The 16,498-nt window shown below is 33.7% G+C and overlaps 1 protein-coding gene and 1 long non-coding RNA gene across 2 annotated transcripts; one reads left to right on the forward strand and one right to left on the reverse strand.

The window, feature by feature from the left end:
- The first annotated feature begins 281 nt into the window (after positions 1-281).
- LOC129981518 (mucin-12-like) lies at positions 282-1,454 on the forward strand. The gene has a single exon (XM_056092377.1). It carries the CDS (start codon positions 282-284, stop codon positions 1,452-1,454), a length of 1,173 nt encoding a protein of 390 aa, XP_055948352.1.
- A 6,117-nt stretch (positions 1,455-7,571) lies between these two features.
- Positions 7,572-15,485, reverse strand: LOC129981577 (uncharacterized). Its single transcript, XR_008785326.1, has 3 exons — positions 15,271-15,485; positions 10,806-11,011; positions 7,572-9,844 (listed from the first exon to the last, which is right to left on the reverse strand). It is a non-coding gene; the product is annotated as an uncharacterized LOC129981577 (long non-coding RNA).
- Between the last annotated feature and the right edge of the window lie 1,013 nt (positions 15,486-16,498).

Below are 16,498 nucleotides of genomic sequence, written 5' to 3' on the forward strand. Positions count from 1 at the left end.
CGTTTTGTAGACTGTATAATCTCCCATCCTCTATCAAAGTATGCAATAGAATGGAATATGCAGCCGATCATATTCATGATGTTTAGTGCAGCAGTCTTCGAGTGGCCACAATCCCCTGGAAATTGGCTACACATTCTAGAAGGATTCTGGTTCTTTTGATGGAGGTTATTTCATACTCCCGAAAATAGCTTTCGTTCTTTATATAACGAAACGTTTCAAACATCTTTTCCTGTGTCGTACCATTCTCATTAAATTTACCTAAAGCTTTCAGAAGCATACTGATGATCTCGCTAGCAAAGACAATCAGCAGGTTTCTGATGGAAATAACTACGTGTACAGGACTCCACACTCGCACCCCAAGGGAAAGGACTCCACACTCGCACCCCAAGGGAAAGGACTCCACACTCGCACCCCAAGGGAAAGGACTCCACACTCGCACCCCAAGGGAAAGGACTCCACACTCGCACCCCAAGGGAAAGGACTCCACACTCGCACCCCAAGGGAAAGGACTCCACACTCGCACCCCAAGGGAAAGGACTCCACACTCGCACCCCAAGGGAAAGGACTCCACACTCGCACCCCAAGGGAAAGGACTCCACACTCGCACCCCAAGGGAAAGGACTCCACACTCGCACACCAAGGGAAAGGACTCCACACTCGCACACCAAGGGAAAGGACTCCACACTCGCACACCAAGGGAAAGGACTCCACACTCGCACACCAAGGGAAAGGACTCCACACTCGCACACCAAGGGAAAGGACTCCACACTCGCACACCAAGGGAAAGGACTCCACACTCGCACACCAAGGGAAAGGACTCCACACTCGCACACCAAGGGAAAGGACTCCACACTCGCACACCAAGGGAAAGGACTCCACACTCGCACACCAAGGGAAAGGACTCCACACTCGCACACCAAGGGAAAGGACTCCACACTCGCACACCAAGGGAAAGGACTCCACACTCGCACACCAAGGGAAAGGACTCCACACTCGCACACCAAGGGAAAGGACTCCACACTCGCACACCAAGGGAAAGGACTCCACACTCGCACACCAAGGGAAAGGACTCCACACTCGCACACCAAGGGAAAGGACTCCACACTCGCACACCAAGGGAAAGGACTCCACACTCGCACACCAAGGGAAAGGACTCCACACTCGCACACCAAGGGAAAGGACTCCACACTCGCACACCAAGGGAAAGGACTCCACACTCGCACACCAAGGGAAAGGACTCCACACTCGCACACCAAGGGAAAGGACTCCACACTCGCACACCAAGGGAAAGGACTCCACACTCGCACACCAAGGGAAAGGACTCCACACTCGCACACCAAGGGAAAGGACTCCACACTCGCACACCAAGGGAAAGGACTCCACACTCGCACACCAAGGGAAAGGACTCCACACTCGCACACCAAGGGAAAGGACTCCACACTCAAAGAGAATGATTTCAGAACACCAATGCATCCGAGTTTTGGGGGGGAGTGAACCTTTTTAGCCTCTCAGGAAAAGTTGTTTGATAGTTTCCTCTATATAGAACATTCGGCTATTTGAGAATATGAAGTAACATATCAAGAAAACCAGAATCATTCTAGGCCGTGTGGCTGATTTTTAGGAGATGATGCATTCGGAGACAACTGTAGTACTAAGCATGATGAATAGCCATACGCGAAATACGGTTGCCTTTTCCAACATTCGCTATTGCATCCTTGAAGTGAAATGAAAGATTTCACCATCCACGAAAAGGTTAGCGGAATAAGGTCAGAAAGCAATGAAAGCTTTAGCTTGTATTGTTTACTTCGAATACAGACGCGATGGTTTAGTAAAAATATAAATTAGATTTTTAAAGATACTCGCAAGTATTAATATACCAAGCATGAAAGCACTAGAAAAATTTATAGCCTTTTAATTATTTTTAATGAAACATAATCAAGCAGGTTTAAAGAGCAGGTAATTCGAAATTAAATCTCGGTTGCACTACTAGGATGGGTTTGATACTATAGATTTTCCAGAATTTTTGTGGATAAATTGTATGGTAAAAGCTGATATTAAACGTACAACACAACACCAAGCCTCTCCTTTAACTTAAGTGTTTTCTTTTACATTTAATTTTAAAACTTCAATCTTATTACACATTCATCTGACCCTTGATGCTTAAGTTACGAAATAAAATTCTTATCGGTATCAACTTTACAAAAATATTCACATTCTATATTTAGAAGCAAGTTTAATATTTAGGGAAACAATTTTTTGTTAGTTTTTATAAAATCGTGGAGGCTTTCTCTGTCTTGTACATATATTATTCTCTTATTTATGAAAACTGAGATAGCATGTTAACTCTAAAATTCGCCGCTTATTTTTGCTATTAACAAACGTATGTACGAAATATTCATACGTCTTATTACACTTCATAAATCTTAAAATCTTAGCAAAACAGCCAAAAAATAGTTTACGAATTTTAATTTTCACAAAAACCCGTGATCTGATGACTTTATACTATTGCATTAATCGTGGGGATAAATTTCTTATATACTTTAGAAGTCATGTAGATATTAAGATAGTAAAACCTCAGTATTTATAATCAAAATTAATATTCCTAATGCAAACGAGTGAGTTTTTAAATCTTTTCCACAGGGAAGTAATAAGACTAAGTTTTCCCAAACCAGATTTTAAATACCAATATAATTTCTTCTTACTAAATTAACCTGAAAGATCATGCTGAATTTCTTGCATAAATTTTAAAATTTGAGATTGTTTAATAATTTGCAGAATCTGATTCAACATTTTTCAAAATTGTACCCTGCTTATCTTTATAGTGACGTAAAGGAGAATTGAATACAGACAAGTCTGGAAAGTAATTAGTGTTCAGAGCCCTCAAAAATGAAGTATTCCTTGAGGCAAATCTAAGAATCGAACTTTTTCAATTTAGTTCCAAATATTCAGAATCTAAGAAACTTTCGTTAAGTGAACTACTTAAGGATTCTTACAAAAACTTGGGGAAAATCGTCGTTGCTGGCTCCCATTCGTGGCGATGACATCTGGATTGTTGAATATTGACCTAACTTCACATGCTTATGGGACTATCAGTTGTCTTTTCTACATTATTCAAATAAAGTTAATTTGTTCAGAAAGAGTAAGATTATAAAGGGCATCTTTCGACATTGATTCAGTTGAATCCCAATTATGTAACTGAAAACTTGTTCTACGTTGAAAATTCGAAAGTGATAAATTTGTTCTACGAAAGCAGTGCACTTACAGAAAAATACAGACAGCTCGTAAGATGAAAACCATTTTGTAGCTTAAACGTAAATGAAACTAAAAGCATCACTCATGAACTATAGATTTGGATTTAAACAGTTCCGAACTACAATGAGAATAAGAAGTGCTTTTATACAGTCGACCATCCCGCGCCACTGAAAGAAGCATTATCGAAACTAGAATAAGTGTTGTTGGTACTAATAGATTCAAAACTTTTCTAGATTGAAAATCCTTGTAATACCTTGCTAAACCATCGCTTGGCCTAAAGCAAAAAGGTTGGAACTATTAGCATTTGAGCAAATAAAACTTGGATGTTGCAAAATATATGCATCTTTATTTTGAATGCCAATAAATTCAAGGAAATATACGCTATTCTCCAAGAGAAAAAAGTCAGTTTTACTCGGAACAAAGTTACTGACTGCAGAATAGTAATTTCGACAATCAACTAAAAAGAAATTTTAATGTAGTTTCATTAAGGTATGAAATGTTACTTTAATTCCACTGAAGTATAGAATATTCAGAGATCTAACGAAGATTAGATCCGAGTGTTTCAAACCCAAAAAAATCATGAAACAAATTGGAGCCAGGAAGTTTTAGTGTAAGAAAAAATTGGCATAAATCATTGGCCTATTTAAGGTGTTCGGTTTATCTGGTTGCATAATAAATGGCGTTTGATTTGTTGATTCTCTCATTACCAATAGTATATCGGGCCAGTTATCTTTGAAAATTGTCTCATTTGGAAAATTGAGATTTTTTTTTAAATGAAGAGTGTACAAATTGGACATATCGCCAATGCAAACGTAAGTGAGAAATATGGAGAAATCCTTATTTAAGTGCAAATTTAAAATCTGCACAAGGATGAATGAATACTGTTACGAATCTGTAATGCTGCTTCCCAGCATAGTTGGTTCCATAGGGGGTCCCAGAGCTTGGCGACCATTTGATGACTTGGCGACGAATTTGGAGACTTTGTCGCCAAAATAGATTATACCCGAAACATCGAACGGAGATACGCCTCGAACTTTCCTGATTGGTTGAAAGGCTTCTAGCCCCACCTCCCAAGACCTATAAAAGGAGCTGCCGGGGAGTGGTGGTGAATTGAGGAGTAGTCGGAAGCGACAGAGCAGAGCAGAGTAGTCGTGAGCCAGTGGAGTCGAAGAGTCGTCGTAGTCGGAGTCGACAATATAGAACTGGCGACGGAGTGAAGCTAGTGCTGAATTAAGCTGTGTGCTACTGTCTGCAGTAGAGTGTGTTGTATGCTGCACGTCTCGGCTGAAGATAATCGTCTTCTGTGCTGTCCTGTGTCTTCGAGTAAATAAACGTCGTTTTTATTTTCTACTGCCGCCTGGTGATTGAGCGTTCTTCACACCATATCACTTCCACTATCCAAACGAACCTCCGGAAATTTCGTAATACCATGAAAGTACTCATCAATATAAAGTAGTCAAAAAATCATTAAGATGTTCAAATAAAATGCAAGAACTAGGCCCTTCTTCCACACTGCACAATTGGATAATACCGAGAGTAGCAACAAATAGAAAATATTTATCAAGCTTAAAGATAGAAACCGTCCATTCATATCATCCTGCAAGCGACAGAATCGTTGAAAATGGCTAACCATCACTGAATGCATTTTGCTTCAAACGCATTGAATGTTACGTAGCTACTAGTCAGATGTGTTATAGATCGTTGAAGATCGATGCCCATTTAACTGCAGCTATATTTCAAATGCTATTTGAATAACTAATAGCGTATTTATTAGTGATTAATGCACTGCACAATAAGTAATCAAAAATTGAAATATTATATGTGATAAACGAGAACTCCAATTACATCTCTAGCATTAGAATCAAACTTCTAAAGTGAGTGTTATGAACAAAGGAACGAATGTTGCATCATTCAAGAAGTTGATAAAATATTTCAATTTTTAAGTGCTCTAAAAAGCTTTCAGATAAACCTCACGAGTAAATAGAAGAATGAAGTTTTAATAAGTTTAGTAAATATTTAAATGTGTTTAGCAAATTTTTAAATTCTTATGTGTTGCTCTTTGCAGGAAACTAAAACTCAGTTTCTCCACTGAAATATGCCAGCAAAAAAAAATTTGGCATTTGGAAGTAATCAAAAAGAAATTGCTAAGAAAATTTTTTCGACTGGAAAGCAGTAAAATATAATCCAGTAATGAGAGATTTTACAATAGAAAATATATCAACTATTTACAGCGAGAAGAGCAATGGATTTGTTTGGCGTTTAGGTTGCCAACAATACACACACATTTCTTGCTCGCAATCGATTAACTACTCTCAGACGAGAGAAGAAAACTGTTCCATCCACCTCAAGCTCACACTATGTTCTTTTTAAGCAGTTTTTCGGGTTACCCACAGCCACTGACCTGCTTTAGCATCTGAGAAGACTGCAGAACCGAATCACCTCGAGAAACATCTTATAGCCTCCATTACTAACGTGCATTCGCCGACACCTAGTGCAGAAACAGAAACCGTCATCGATGATAGCGCTAAAAATTAACACTACCATTTCTACATCCGACAGGAAAGATAATGAACCACCATACTGGAAGCTTCTCATCGGCATATTTGTGGCATCTCCGGTGAAAATCCAGGACATTCCTTTGAACTAAGATATAATTCATATAGGTATACAATTATTCATCTTTAATATTCTGATTCAAGATTTTAGACAAATTTATAATTTAGCAACATAGAAGAAGTCTAAGTGGATGCTCTAGCAATTCGTTTCAATGAAACTGAAATTTGGAAATCTCAAATAAGATAATTTGATGCTTCAGTTATCAAGTTACTACATAAAATATTACAAATCTTTCCGGTTTGCTATCAATTATTGACATTATGCAGAAAATTTTATTCAAAAAACAGCAATTTTTAGTCCATGAGCTAGTATTATCTAGTACAGAAATACAATTGAACTTATTTAATTATACACTGTAGGAGCAGTTCACAACCCTTTTTCAATGCATATTTCACATTTTCCTAGAATCAAATTTCAAAAGTTGCAAATAGAAACAAGATTCCCATTTGAAATTTCAAATGACCGAGTTCTATTTGTAAGTCTTGGTCATAGAACGAATGAAGCTAGAAGTTGCTTGTGAGCTTCAACTTAGAAATGAATTTTTAAAAAGATTTAATTTCATAGAAGAAAAAGTCGCGTTTGACCATGCTGCACTAAAAACCCAATTTATTTGTACTATTTCCAGTAAGTATTTAGAAGCTCTGAATGGTTTCCAACTAAAAAATGAAAACGAATTCAATAGAGTGTAGAATTAAAATTCTCAATAAAGAGAAGCAAAGAAATGAGTTATGACAATTATAATGCTACCAATACATTGGTTAGTCTCTTCATTAATACAGTTCCTTGTTTGCTCGTCTCCTGCGAAAACAAGTAAACTTGTGTTTTTTTTCTTGTAATACAAAGAGAAATATTGATAGACTCGTATGCTAGGAATGGCATATGAATCTGGCTCGTATTTTTCCTACATTTCCTCATTTGAGCAGTGTTTTAAGCTCCGACTTTTTTTGCAATAAAAACCGCACAATAGCCATTTTGAATAGCTTTCAACTGATCATTCAATGCTTTGTGAACCATGGATATTTTGTCATATTCCGTTTGAATTGGATTCCGTATTACATTCTTCCTAACAATCATCTAAGCCGGAAGTATTTAATTATTGACTTTTGCCCGTTCTTTATGCATGTGTATTTTCTAAATTTTAGGTTTCCAGTTGTATTATTTCATTAATACGTTTAATTTTATTTAAGATTCCAGATATGGTAATTTAAGTTTTCCATTATACAAGTAAAAGCATTAAACTTTTATACACGTTAACTTATCTGAATATACAGAAACTTGAATATCCCTTAAGATGAAAATCAGTTTGATATTTTTCCCTTAAATGGTCCAGGTGTAGAAAGAAATGCTTATTTTAATTCTTCGTCCTTTACAAAAATTTCATATATACTATATCTTGCATCTTTACATTATATTTCACAAAATCTTAAAAATGTATGTTTGCAATTAAAAGTTTTACAATTGAAAACTCCATTTTTTTTCTTTAAATTAAAATTAATTAAAATTAATTTCTGTTTTTACTAAGTTCAATAGTTCAAATCTTCCTAGTACTGCAGCAAGTCACATTAATTTTTCGGAATTATGAAATCTCAAGTTTTAGAAAACCAGTACTTTCCAGAATAGAAAGAGCTAAGTACTTTAATATTCTTATAAAATAAACATCTGTTTTGCACAATGCAATTCCTAGATTGTAAAAGAGGCTTTTGGCGAGTTCTTAGTGCAACTTTACTAACGATCTGGTCCTAGCATTGAATCGCAGAGTAATTTAACTGAGAATTTAAATGTCTTAACAAGGCATTTCTATTAAATCCATGGGACAAATATTGTGATGTGAATGTAAAAAATATTTGGCTACTCTAAGTCAATTGTCTATTCTACTTTCAAAATGAATATTCATGTAAAACACCCATAAATCTCCTACAAAATATCCGATTTCAAGCGTTTACAATTAACCCTTTATGAAAATACTTCGCGATGACTTATGCTTTTACATTACATTGGCTAACCTGAATTCTTTTATTAACTTTTCTAACGAAAAATTAAAATTTTCTGCATGACGAACGGGTTGTCATTACGGAAAGCTATTCGATATATTATTTCCATTCCTAATCAGCTAATTGTTTTCCAAAGCCGAAAGTACAAGTTAAGCTTTTTTATAATGCAAGGGGATTGAGGGTTGAACAAAACCCATGCAGCTACATTCCCTACCTCTTACCAGCCGGCTGGTACCTATCCATCTCTCTACTTTTCTCGAATTAGGGAAAGGGTGGTTAAAACATTTCTCAAATCTTGATTTTCTTCCCAACATCTCATCTTTCATTCAAGCCATATTTCGAACACAAAATTTTCCGGAGAGTTCCGTTAAGAGCAGAAAACGTTCATGGCCAACTTTGCTTATGCAAGTAGAGAAAAATCCATCAATGAGTTACAGAAAAAGGGGTTAATTGTTAGTTCTGTAAAGTATTAAAGAATGTTTTTAACCAAGTTACTGCCAATCCCCCCCCCATATGAATTGGTTGATACCCTCGTTTTAATCATACGATCATGCTTTCTTCAAATTTTCCCATATGGTTAAAGACCATTGTTTAAGAAAACTTTCCCAATCCTATCTGAGCTTGCCCATTTATTTCACATTATAAAGAAACTTAGCTTAATACTTTCAACTCTGGAAAAATGTAATAACTATCTAAACCACCGTAATTTAAATTAATTATCCGATACGACTCTAAGTTAATGAACTAGAATCTAAGTACGTTTACCTTTTACACTCGTTTAATTACATAAAAAGCTTCGAAGAACTCGAAATTTGCACGGAATTCTCTGGAATATTCTATTGACATGCGATACGTTTCCTGCCAACTAACGCGCATCATCTTTGTAGAAAATTTCAATTTTTTTTACTCTGATTTAATGACGCTTAATTTTTAAGGAAAGTACTTTTATCTCTCGCGAAATATCTCCCAAATATTCATGTTTGGAGTAGAATAAACAGTTGGCTCTTGTAATTGTTAGTTAAACCAGACATTTGGAATCATTTATTTAAATCCATTCTTGGTCAATCTACAATCAGGCGAATTAATAAAGAATATGCATAAATTTTAGATCATTTCAATTATCTCGAAACAGGAAAACTAGACAAAGTCTTAGTTTCATTAGTTTTATATTCAATTTATGTAGAAGTTCATTTGTGATGTATGGTGCATGCATTTTAAGTGGTTTTTCCAATAAGAAATGTGATGTGCATCCCGATACGAAAATTATATTGATCTATTTGCTTGACATACAAAATGAAACGGGCATCAATCCAGATGCAACGGATATAAAAACTACGAAATTCTCATACGAGATCTTCACACTCTTCAGTCTTTCGTCACCAAAATTTTTTTAACTGTTTGTGAAGCCGGAACATTCACAACTTTCCTAGTTATGTTTAAAAAATTTAACATCGAACACACATTAAGAATTTCTGAAGTTTCATTAGTTTCTGGAACCAATGCTCGGTTTGAGCTTTGAATTTGTTACCTCCAAGCATTCAAATTTTTGGCTTGATTTAGAAGCTTAACTTCTCAAATATTTTAAAGCATAAACAGTTGGAATCGAATTCTACATTTTAACTTTGTATTTTATTTTCACATGCTTATTTGCAGAATTTTAGCAAGACTTCTTTGCAATTCTGAATATTTCAAATAACTAGATAAATAAGGGTTTGTGAACTAGCTCCAAAATTGCACAATTCTAGATATTAAAAACTAATTTAAATGGAATACATCACCAAAGACAAGCTCTAATATTACATTTAGGCTTGTTTACAAGGCATTGATGTCCCAAGTTGTTCCAGGCTTGGAAATAATTTGCTGGCGACAGTTCCGAGACTTGGGAGAGGTAGATTGATAGGTTTCGATAAAAAATTCCATTTTTCATCCCCATTGTTAGAAGCACAGAAATCAGTAGCCAGAAAGCGACACACTTTTCATCTAGTCTGAAAGAAAATTCCTTCCACTTAGCATTATTGAAACATTTGGATTTAGGACAAGATATAAACTAGAAACATTGTTTCAGTTTCACGCTACCACGCGAAAGTGAGAAAATGTCGTCCTCAACCGACCGACCCCCATCCCCTGCCTCTAAGACTACAAGATTAAAAATAATTTCCAAGCAAAACTTTTTAAGCAGTTGCAATTTCAACCCAATGTTTCAATATTTTTTTTAGCTATTATCATTGATCAATAATTTACCAGAAAACTTATTGAACAAAGGGTTCCTTATTATTTCCCTATGGACTAGAATTCTTGCTAAATGAAGTGGATTACTTAGAAAACCAATCTTAAATATTTTTTTTATGAAAATTATGTATACCATTTTGTCAGAAAGAAATGTTAATTTCGTAAATAAAGAACAAATTTTGCTATTTTTACAGAAAAAAAAATAAATAACCAAAAGTTATTTACGAAAACGCATTAAAAACCTGCCTGTGAATTGATTATACTTGATTTCTATTTTACGTATTTTTTTAACTTTAGAATTTTTAATCTAGTTTTGTCTTATATTTCCTGTATCATTACTCCTAAACAAATCTAAATGCAATAGTTCAGCTTGATGAAAGACTTGGAAGAAAAATGTAGACGCATCAAGAAACATTTCCTTGTACGTTATCAAAAGTTCTAAAATCATTGCTTACTCATTTAAAGAAGTCAATACTTTTATTCAACCAGAAGAATTAACTGTGCATAAATATTTAATAAGTAAATAAAAACTAATTTTTGTATGTAAAAATTACTTTAATATGGAATTTTTCATGAATCGTAAGAGATGAGATTCAAGTACTTAGATATTTAAGCACAATTTAATTGCACAGATTTTTACTATTATTCTTAAAACGGAAGAAATATTGACAATTCTTTGAAAAAAATGACAATGAGTTGGTATTTTATATCACTTACATGAGAAAATGCTGGAGCAAAATTCACGCAACTTCTGGCTTATTGAAGGTGTTTCAACAATAATGTTGCATCTCCGATTACTGAGCTCCCATCAGTGCTGTCTTGCTTCTGCAATTTTGATTCTTACGTTATGCATCAATTTTATACTTGGTAAAAACTTATTTTCCCTCCTTTTCCTGTGCTATGAAATATGAAGCACTAGAACCCTGCAAAGACAAAGAAGTATATTAGTGGAAACGAAACTTAAGAAAAAAGCTCACTGATAAATTTTTACAATATGTCTTCGCGTTAGGGTTTCCACATAGCATGGATCGAACTATTCTGTTTCAACACGAAATTTGCCACCTTTGTACAAAGGAAATCGCAGAATCATGCGAAGGGGGTTTGAAATTTAAAGCAGACTCTTTACTTGAATACAGAAAGCTTAATTCGCTTAACTTTTCTTTAAAAGTGGATAATTTGCCTCGAGCTTAAGTTTATTTCAAAGTGGAAATCAATATATTTTATATACAATTAAGAGCTACACGTTTCATTTTTTGTCGCTCGCCAATTCCATTGTCTTTTCGAGGGTAACGAAAATTTTCCAAAGAGTGATAATTTGCGATTTTTGCACTCTCAGTTTCTAATCTAACTTATTTTATTTTCTATGACAATTACGAAAGTTAAGTTTTAAATCATTACCGAAGCAGAATCAAATAAGACAATTATCAGACATTTTGCGTACTTAAAAAGATGAAATTTTTAGGCCAAACTTTTCTTTATACAGGGTGTCCCAGAATTCATGGTCCAAGCTTGAAGGGTATCTAAAATACGTATAAAATAGTCTTTTTTGTATTGCAATGTGGGGTCGCAATTGAAAAGTTTGGGCGGAAAAAACAAATGCCGAGGGAATGAAGAGAAAGCTCTTTACTTGCATAATATTTCAGTAAGTGCACAAGAGTGCAACCACCAGCATCGATACATGCCTAGTAGTGACTTGAGTAATTAGCGTATACTCATTCGAAGATACCAGGTGTTCCATGAAGAATCGCAGTTTTGCAATGAAGTTTTTATCAGTCATTGGAAGTCTAGTAGACACTGCATTTTTCCGTCTCGCTGGCACTTCACCTACACTTTTCATTTTCGACACCATATTGTTATACAAAAACTGCTTTATATGTATTGTAGCTACTCTTGAAGTTTGGCCCCCGAATTCAGGGACACCCTGTATAAATAATTTACATGTTGATGTTGTAGAAGATGTTGAGCCTATTTTAATGGATTTATCCACTTCAGAATTACTAGAGAAACGGCGGTATTGATATATTTAAACATTCGATTTAGAATTTTAATAAAGCAAGGTATTTCGTTCCAAGAAGCATTTGTTTAAACAGAACTTCCTTTAAGACCATTTGTAGACATTTTCCCCTTTTATATGTACAATTGTATATGGCAAGAGAGCCAATAATCGAATATTTTAATGCCTCGGGTGAGACTAAGCAAAACTAAGATTTTTCAAACTAATATCCGAAACCAATTTAAAATGCAGGATGGTTTTAGTTGGCTATCTTTCTTTAGAGGATACGATGTAAAAGGTGTACATAAAATGTAATGACAATGCAATCAAACCAGATAAGGCAAGTCAGGCCAGTGTTTATGCTATAATATTCTAGACTTAAAAAAATTGGAAATGCAAACCTCATATTTTGCATCCCACAAGATTACGGTTGTTTTAGACAAATTATTTTAACAGCATACATGAAGAAAAAATTTAAATATATTTTAATTATGTATGTATGTATTTATAAATTATATTTTGTCACATTAAGGAACAATAAAATTGATCCAAAAATATTTAGCATTTGTCCATAGATTTGCTATTCTTTAGCTTTGAAAAGCATTTGGTAAAGAACAAAAGTTAAAACAGCCATTAACTTTCAATAGACGGATTCATTTTATTACTTATTGGCATTTCCATATGAATTTATAATGCTAGGAACCAAAAACAATTCCGTTGAAAACATGCAGCAAAATCGCTTGCCACTAGAAAAATCAACGTGTGGTTAGGATTTTAATTGCCATTCGAACCTCTACTCCGAAAAATAGCATTTTCTACTGTTTATTTGTCTAAATTTTGAAAAAAATTATAATTGGATATAACGAATACTTGAAATGTATTTCGTATTGTGGAAACGTAGGTGTACACAATAGCAGTAACTAACTATGGTAAGTATTATGAAATTTTTAAAGAGTAAAAATTTGACAGGAAATTAGGTTTTCAATCTAATTGATCCAGATTAAAATTTAATACGGTGTCAAAGATATTTTACGGAAAAATCTTTAACGTTATTCAATATCAACAATAACTTAATTTTTCAGAATTTTATGTTTATAAAAACATTGCCCTATTACTTATCTACCAGATTTGGAAGCTCTAGATGTAAAAGTCTACCTTCAGGAGTGCTTTATCCTATTTTTGCATCATGAACTCTGCAATTTAGTTATTCAGGCAATGTAAATTATACTGAAATGTATAATTAAAATTTACTGTAAACTTCCTATATTACAGTTAAAGTTCTACATTGTGAAAGTAGAATTAACAAGAACATTAATAACCATAATAGCCAAGAGTAGTCGTATTTAATAATGCAGTCGGTGCTGTTAACTAAAACCAATTATATTTAAACTGTAAAATAGAATAATCTTCAGCATAAAAAGTGAAAAATTAAAAATCTTAGCCAAGATTTTATAACTTTATGCATAATATAAAAAACCGAGTTGCATCAAAATAGTCCCATTATCTTTGTCACGAACTATTATGAATCGCATAGTAAGTATTGAAATTAAAAATTTTGAGTACTGAATTCAAAAATTTTAAAAATTGAGCTTTTTATCAATTACTACAAATCTAAACTCACCTAAAATCTTATAAAATTTACACAAATATTGTCTAAAACTTTATTTTAAAAATGTAAGAAGTTGAAAGAAATTCTCAAAGTAAATTTGAGTTTAGCCGCTGCCAATAATGGGCGACTTGTTGCATCTAGCTAAAAGCAGTTTAAAAAGTAAACACTTAAAAAGAAATCAGTTTAACTCGTTGAAAAATCTCGAGAGTTCTTTGTATTCTTATATGGATTAAACAAGTATTAAGAATCATTTAAAATATCGAAAGCGAGGGTAATTTGAAAAGTTCAATTCAGTGATCAATGACACACTCGTAAATATTGAACTTCTAATAAGAGCGTTATAAATTAAACTGAAACATTTTTTTATATAACTGAAAATTTCTAAAACAGCCAAAAAATGGAATCGTACCGCTGTACAAATTTAGATATTCGTTTAAAAATTATTTCGCCATCGAAATCCCATAAAAAATCACATTACATAGCGTTATCGTCAACGCAACATCATGAGAAACTCATTTGATTAGTAGCAATCGGTGCTAAAGCTACAGGAGTGATAATAAGTTACAAAATTTTCTGAGCAGATCTGACGATACCCGCACAAAAGTCTAGAATCAAGACCATGCTGGTACTTAGCAATGAACGCCAACTGCCGATACACAGTTTTAGCATATACAAAATTCTTACCACTACTCTCATTTCATGCGGGATTTTAAATTTTTCCGGCGAATGACTTAATTGTAATACAGCTTAGTTGTCTAGTGAATACCTTAGGGACTAGTGAACACCTGCATACAGTACTACAAGAATAATGTTGATATTCTCCACTTATTCCTTCTACTAGCGTGAATGAAACTTGTGGTCGCTCTCAATTTAATATCTCGACGTTAATCTCATTAGGCATTGTTTAATAAATGTTCAGGAGTTTACGACTTTACTTAGTGTATGATTTAATTACTTCATGCTGATGGTTTGTTTTCATTAGCCGATTTTTGTTGGTAAATTTCTTTTCCTTCCAGTAACAAGCACAAGCGTATATTGGAGAAAATCTTTGAACTAGCCTATTTTCTGCAAAGATTCAAAGCCGAATTTTTAATTAAAAATACTTTTATTATAAAGGTAAAGGACATTGAAACTATAGGAACACATGTCCTTATAAATACTTTAAAACAATAAAAGCACACTGTTGTAATATAAACCTAATGTTTTGAAAATTTGGAAAGTGTAATAGACATAACTAAAGAGGCGATTTTTAAAATTTCAAAATGGGTTGAGAATGGTTTTAATGCAATAAAATATTCATAAGCTATTGATGGAAAGATTTAAAATATTATCTTAAAGTTTTAAAAGCCCTTAGTGAATAATTAACACCTAAGAAACAACCATCATTTTACTCAAACAGGGCCAGCAGTTTATCTTATAAAATATTTGCAGTGATTTTTTTTTTTGCATCATACACATCGCATCAAGGTTTATCTATGTTGTATCTAGACTATAAACATTCTCATTTCTTTAAAGTTAAAAATTAACAACCACAAAAGGGGAAATAAACAATTCAATGCCAGAAAAATGTGAAACCTTACCGTATTAAGCTTTGAATTCAGCTAAAGCTTTGGTTGGAGTTGATAAACCTTGCCGAGCCATTCTTTAGGATTGGCGTGTTCTTTCTAGTTGCATCATGAAAATAAGGCATGCCGTTGCGGTAATAATCATCCATAATTCCTTTGCGATGGTATGTGCTCAATACTTCACTTTTCTGTGGTGCTTAGGATTTCACAGATCACACATATTCACAAAAATTCCCCCCCAAAAAAAATTCCGAAAGCACCCTTAAGATCTTACTTTTATAACTGATAAATGATTATATAGTTTTGCTTGATTTCATTATAAATTTCTTCCGAGCGGCACTTTTCTATGGACCAGTCGGCGGTCTGTTTAATTGCAGAACCCAATTCCAGATTAGAGTTTTTTAAATGATTTGGGATTACAGAAGCTTCTTGATTTTTTAATGTTGATTTAAACCTTCAAAACAGACATATTTAATAATTTTTTGTTTTGATATATTTAATAATTAATTAAATTAGGCATTATTATTATTAAGACATATTTTAATAATTTAATTAATAGTACCGGCATGGCATGAGAGTTTCGAATCATGCTATTGACATACTGCCTTGTAGATCATCGTTATGAGTCATATAGCTTCACAAATAGTGTAGAAAGGAATTTGAGAATATAATATCGCCTCTGGTGTTTATGAAATTCGAAATTATTTGGTTTTCCTGAAGAAAATCTAACAACTTTAAAAAGGACTTAAATCTAATATATTATAACGCATTATTTAAACATTTTCATGACATGTTTTATTACTGACAAAAATACTTGACTATTTTGCATCCTTTTTGATAACAAAAAGACAACTGCATCAGAAACAGTTTTAGTTAACGCATCGGAGGTTTTATTTACTACTGAATCTATTAATTTAAGCAATGCGTAAGTTTAAATTGATTTCTGGGATTAACAATGAATATAATAAACATATATATATTTTTAAAATAATAAACAAAAGAAATAAACCAGTTTCCCCAACTCCAAGCACTACTTTTATTTCACCGAATTTTGTTTTTCCGCCATGAGTCGCCTGCCTTTTTGCCACCATTTGTTTGGGTCAGACTTCGATAATTTTTCCCGCCAAATTTCATGGCACCAGATTCGCAAATTTTTGATTAATGAGGGTCGTGATTTTTATGAATGCCCCTGACCCTCTATATACATCATCAATGATTGTCTGCCTATTATCTCTATTATTTA

Source organism: Argiope bruennichi, chromosome 8, assembly GCF_947563725.1.
Source record: "Argiope bruennichi chromosome 8, qqArgBrue1.1, whole genome shotgun sequence".
Lineage (NCBI taxonomy): Eukaryota > Metazoa > Arthropoda > Arachnida > Araneae > Araneidae > Argiope > Argiope bruennichi.

Bases quoted from the DNA above. Each gene is read 5' to 3' on its own strand.
- LOC129981518 (XM_056092377.1), top strand. From the start codon at position 282: ATGATCTCGCTAGCAAAGACAATCAGCAGGTTTCTGATGGAAATAACT.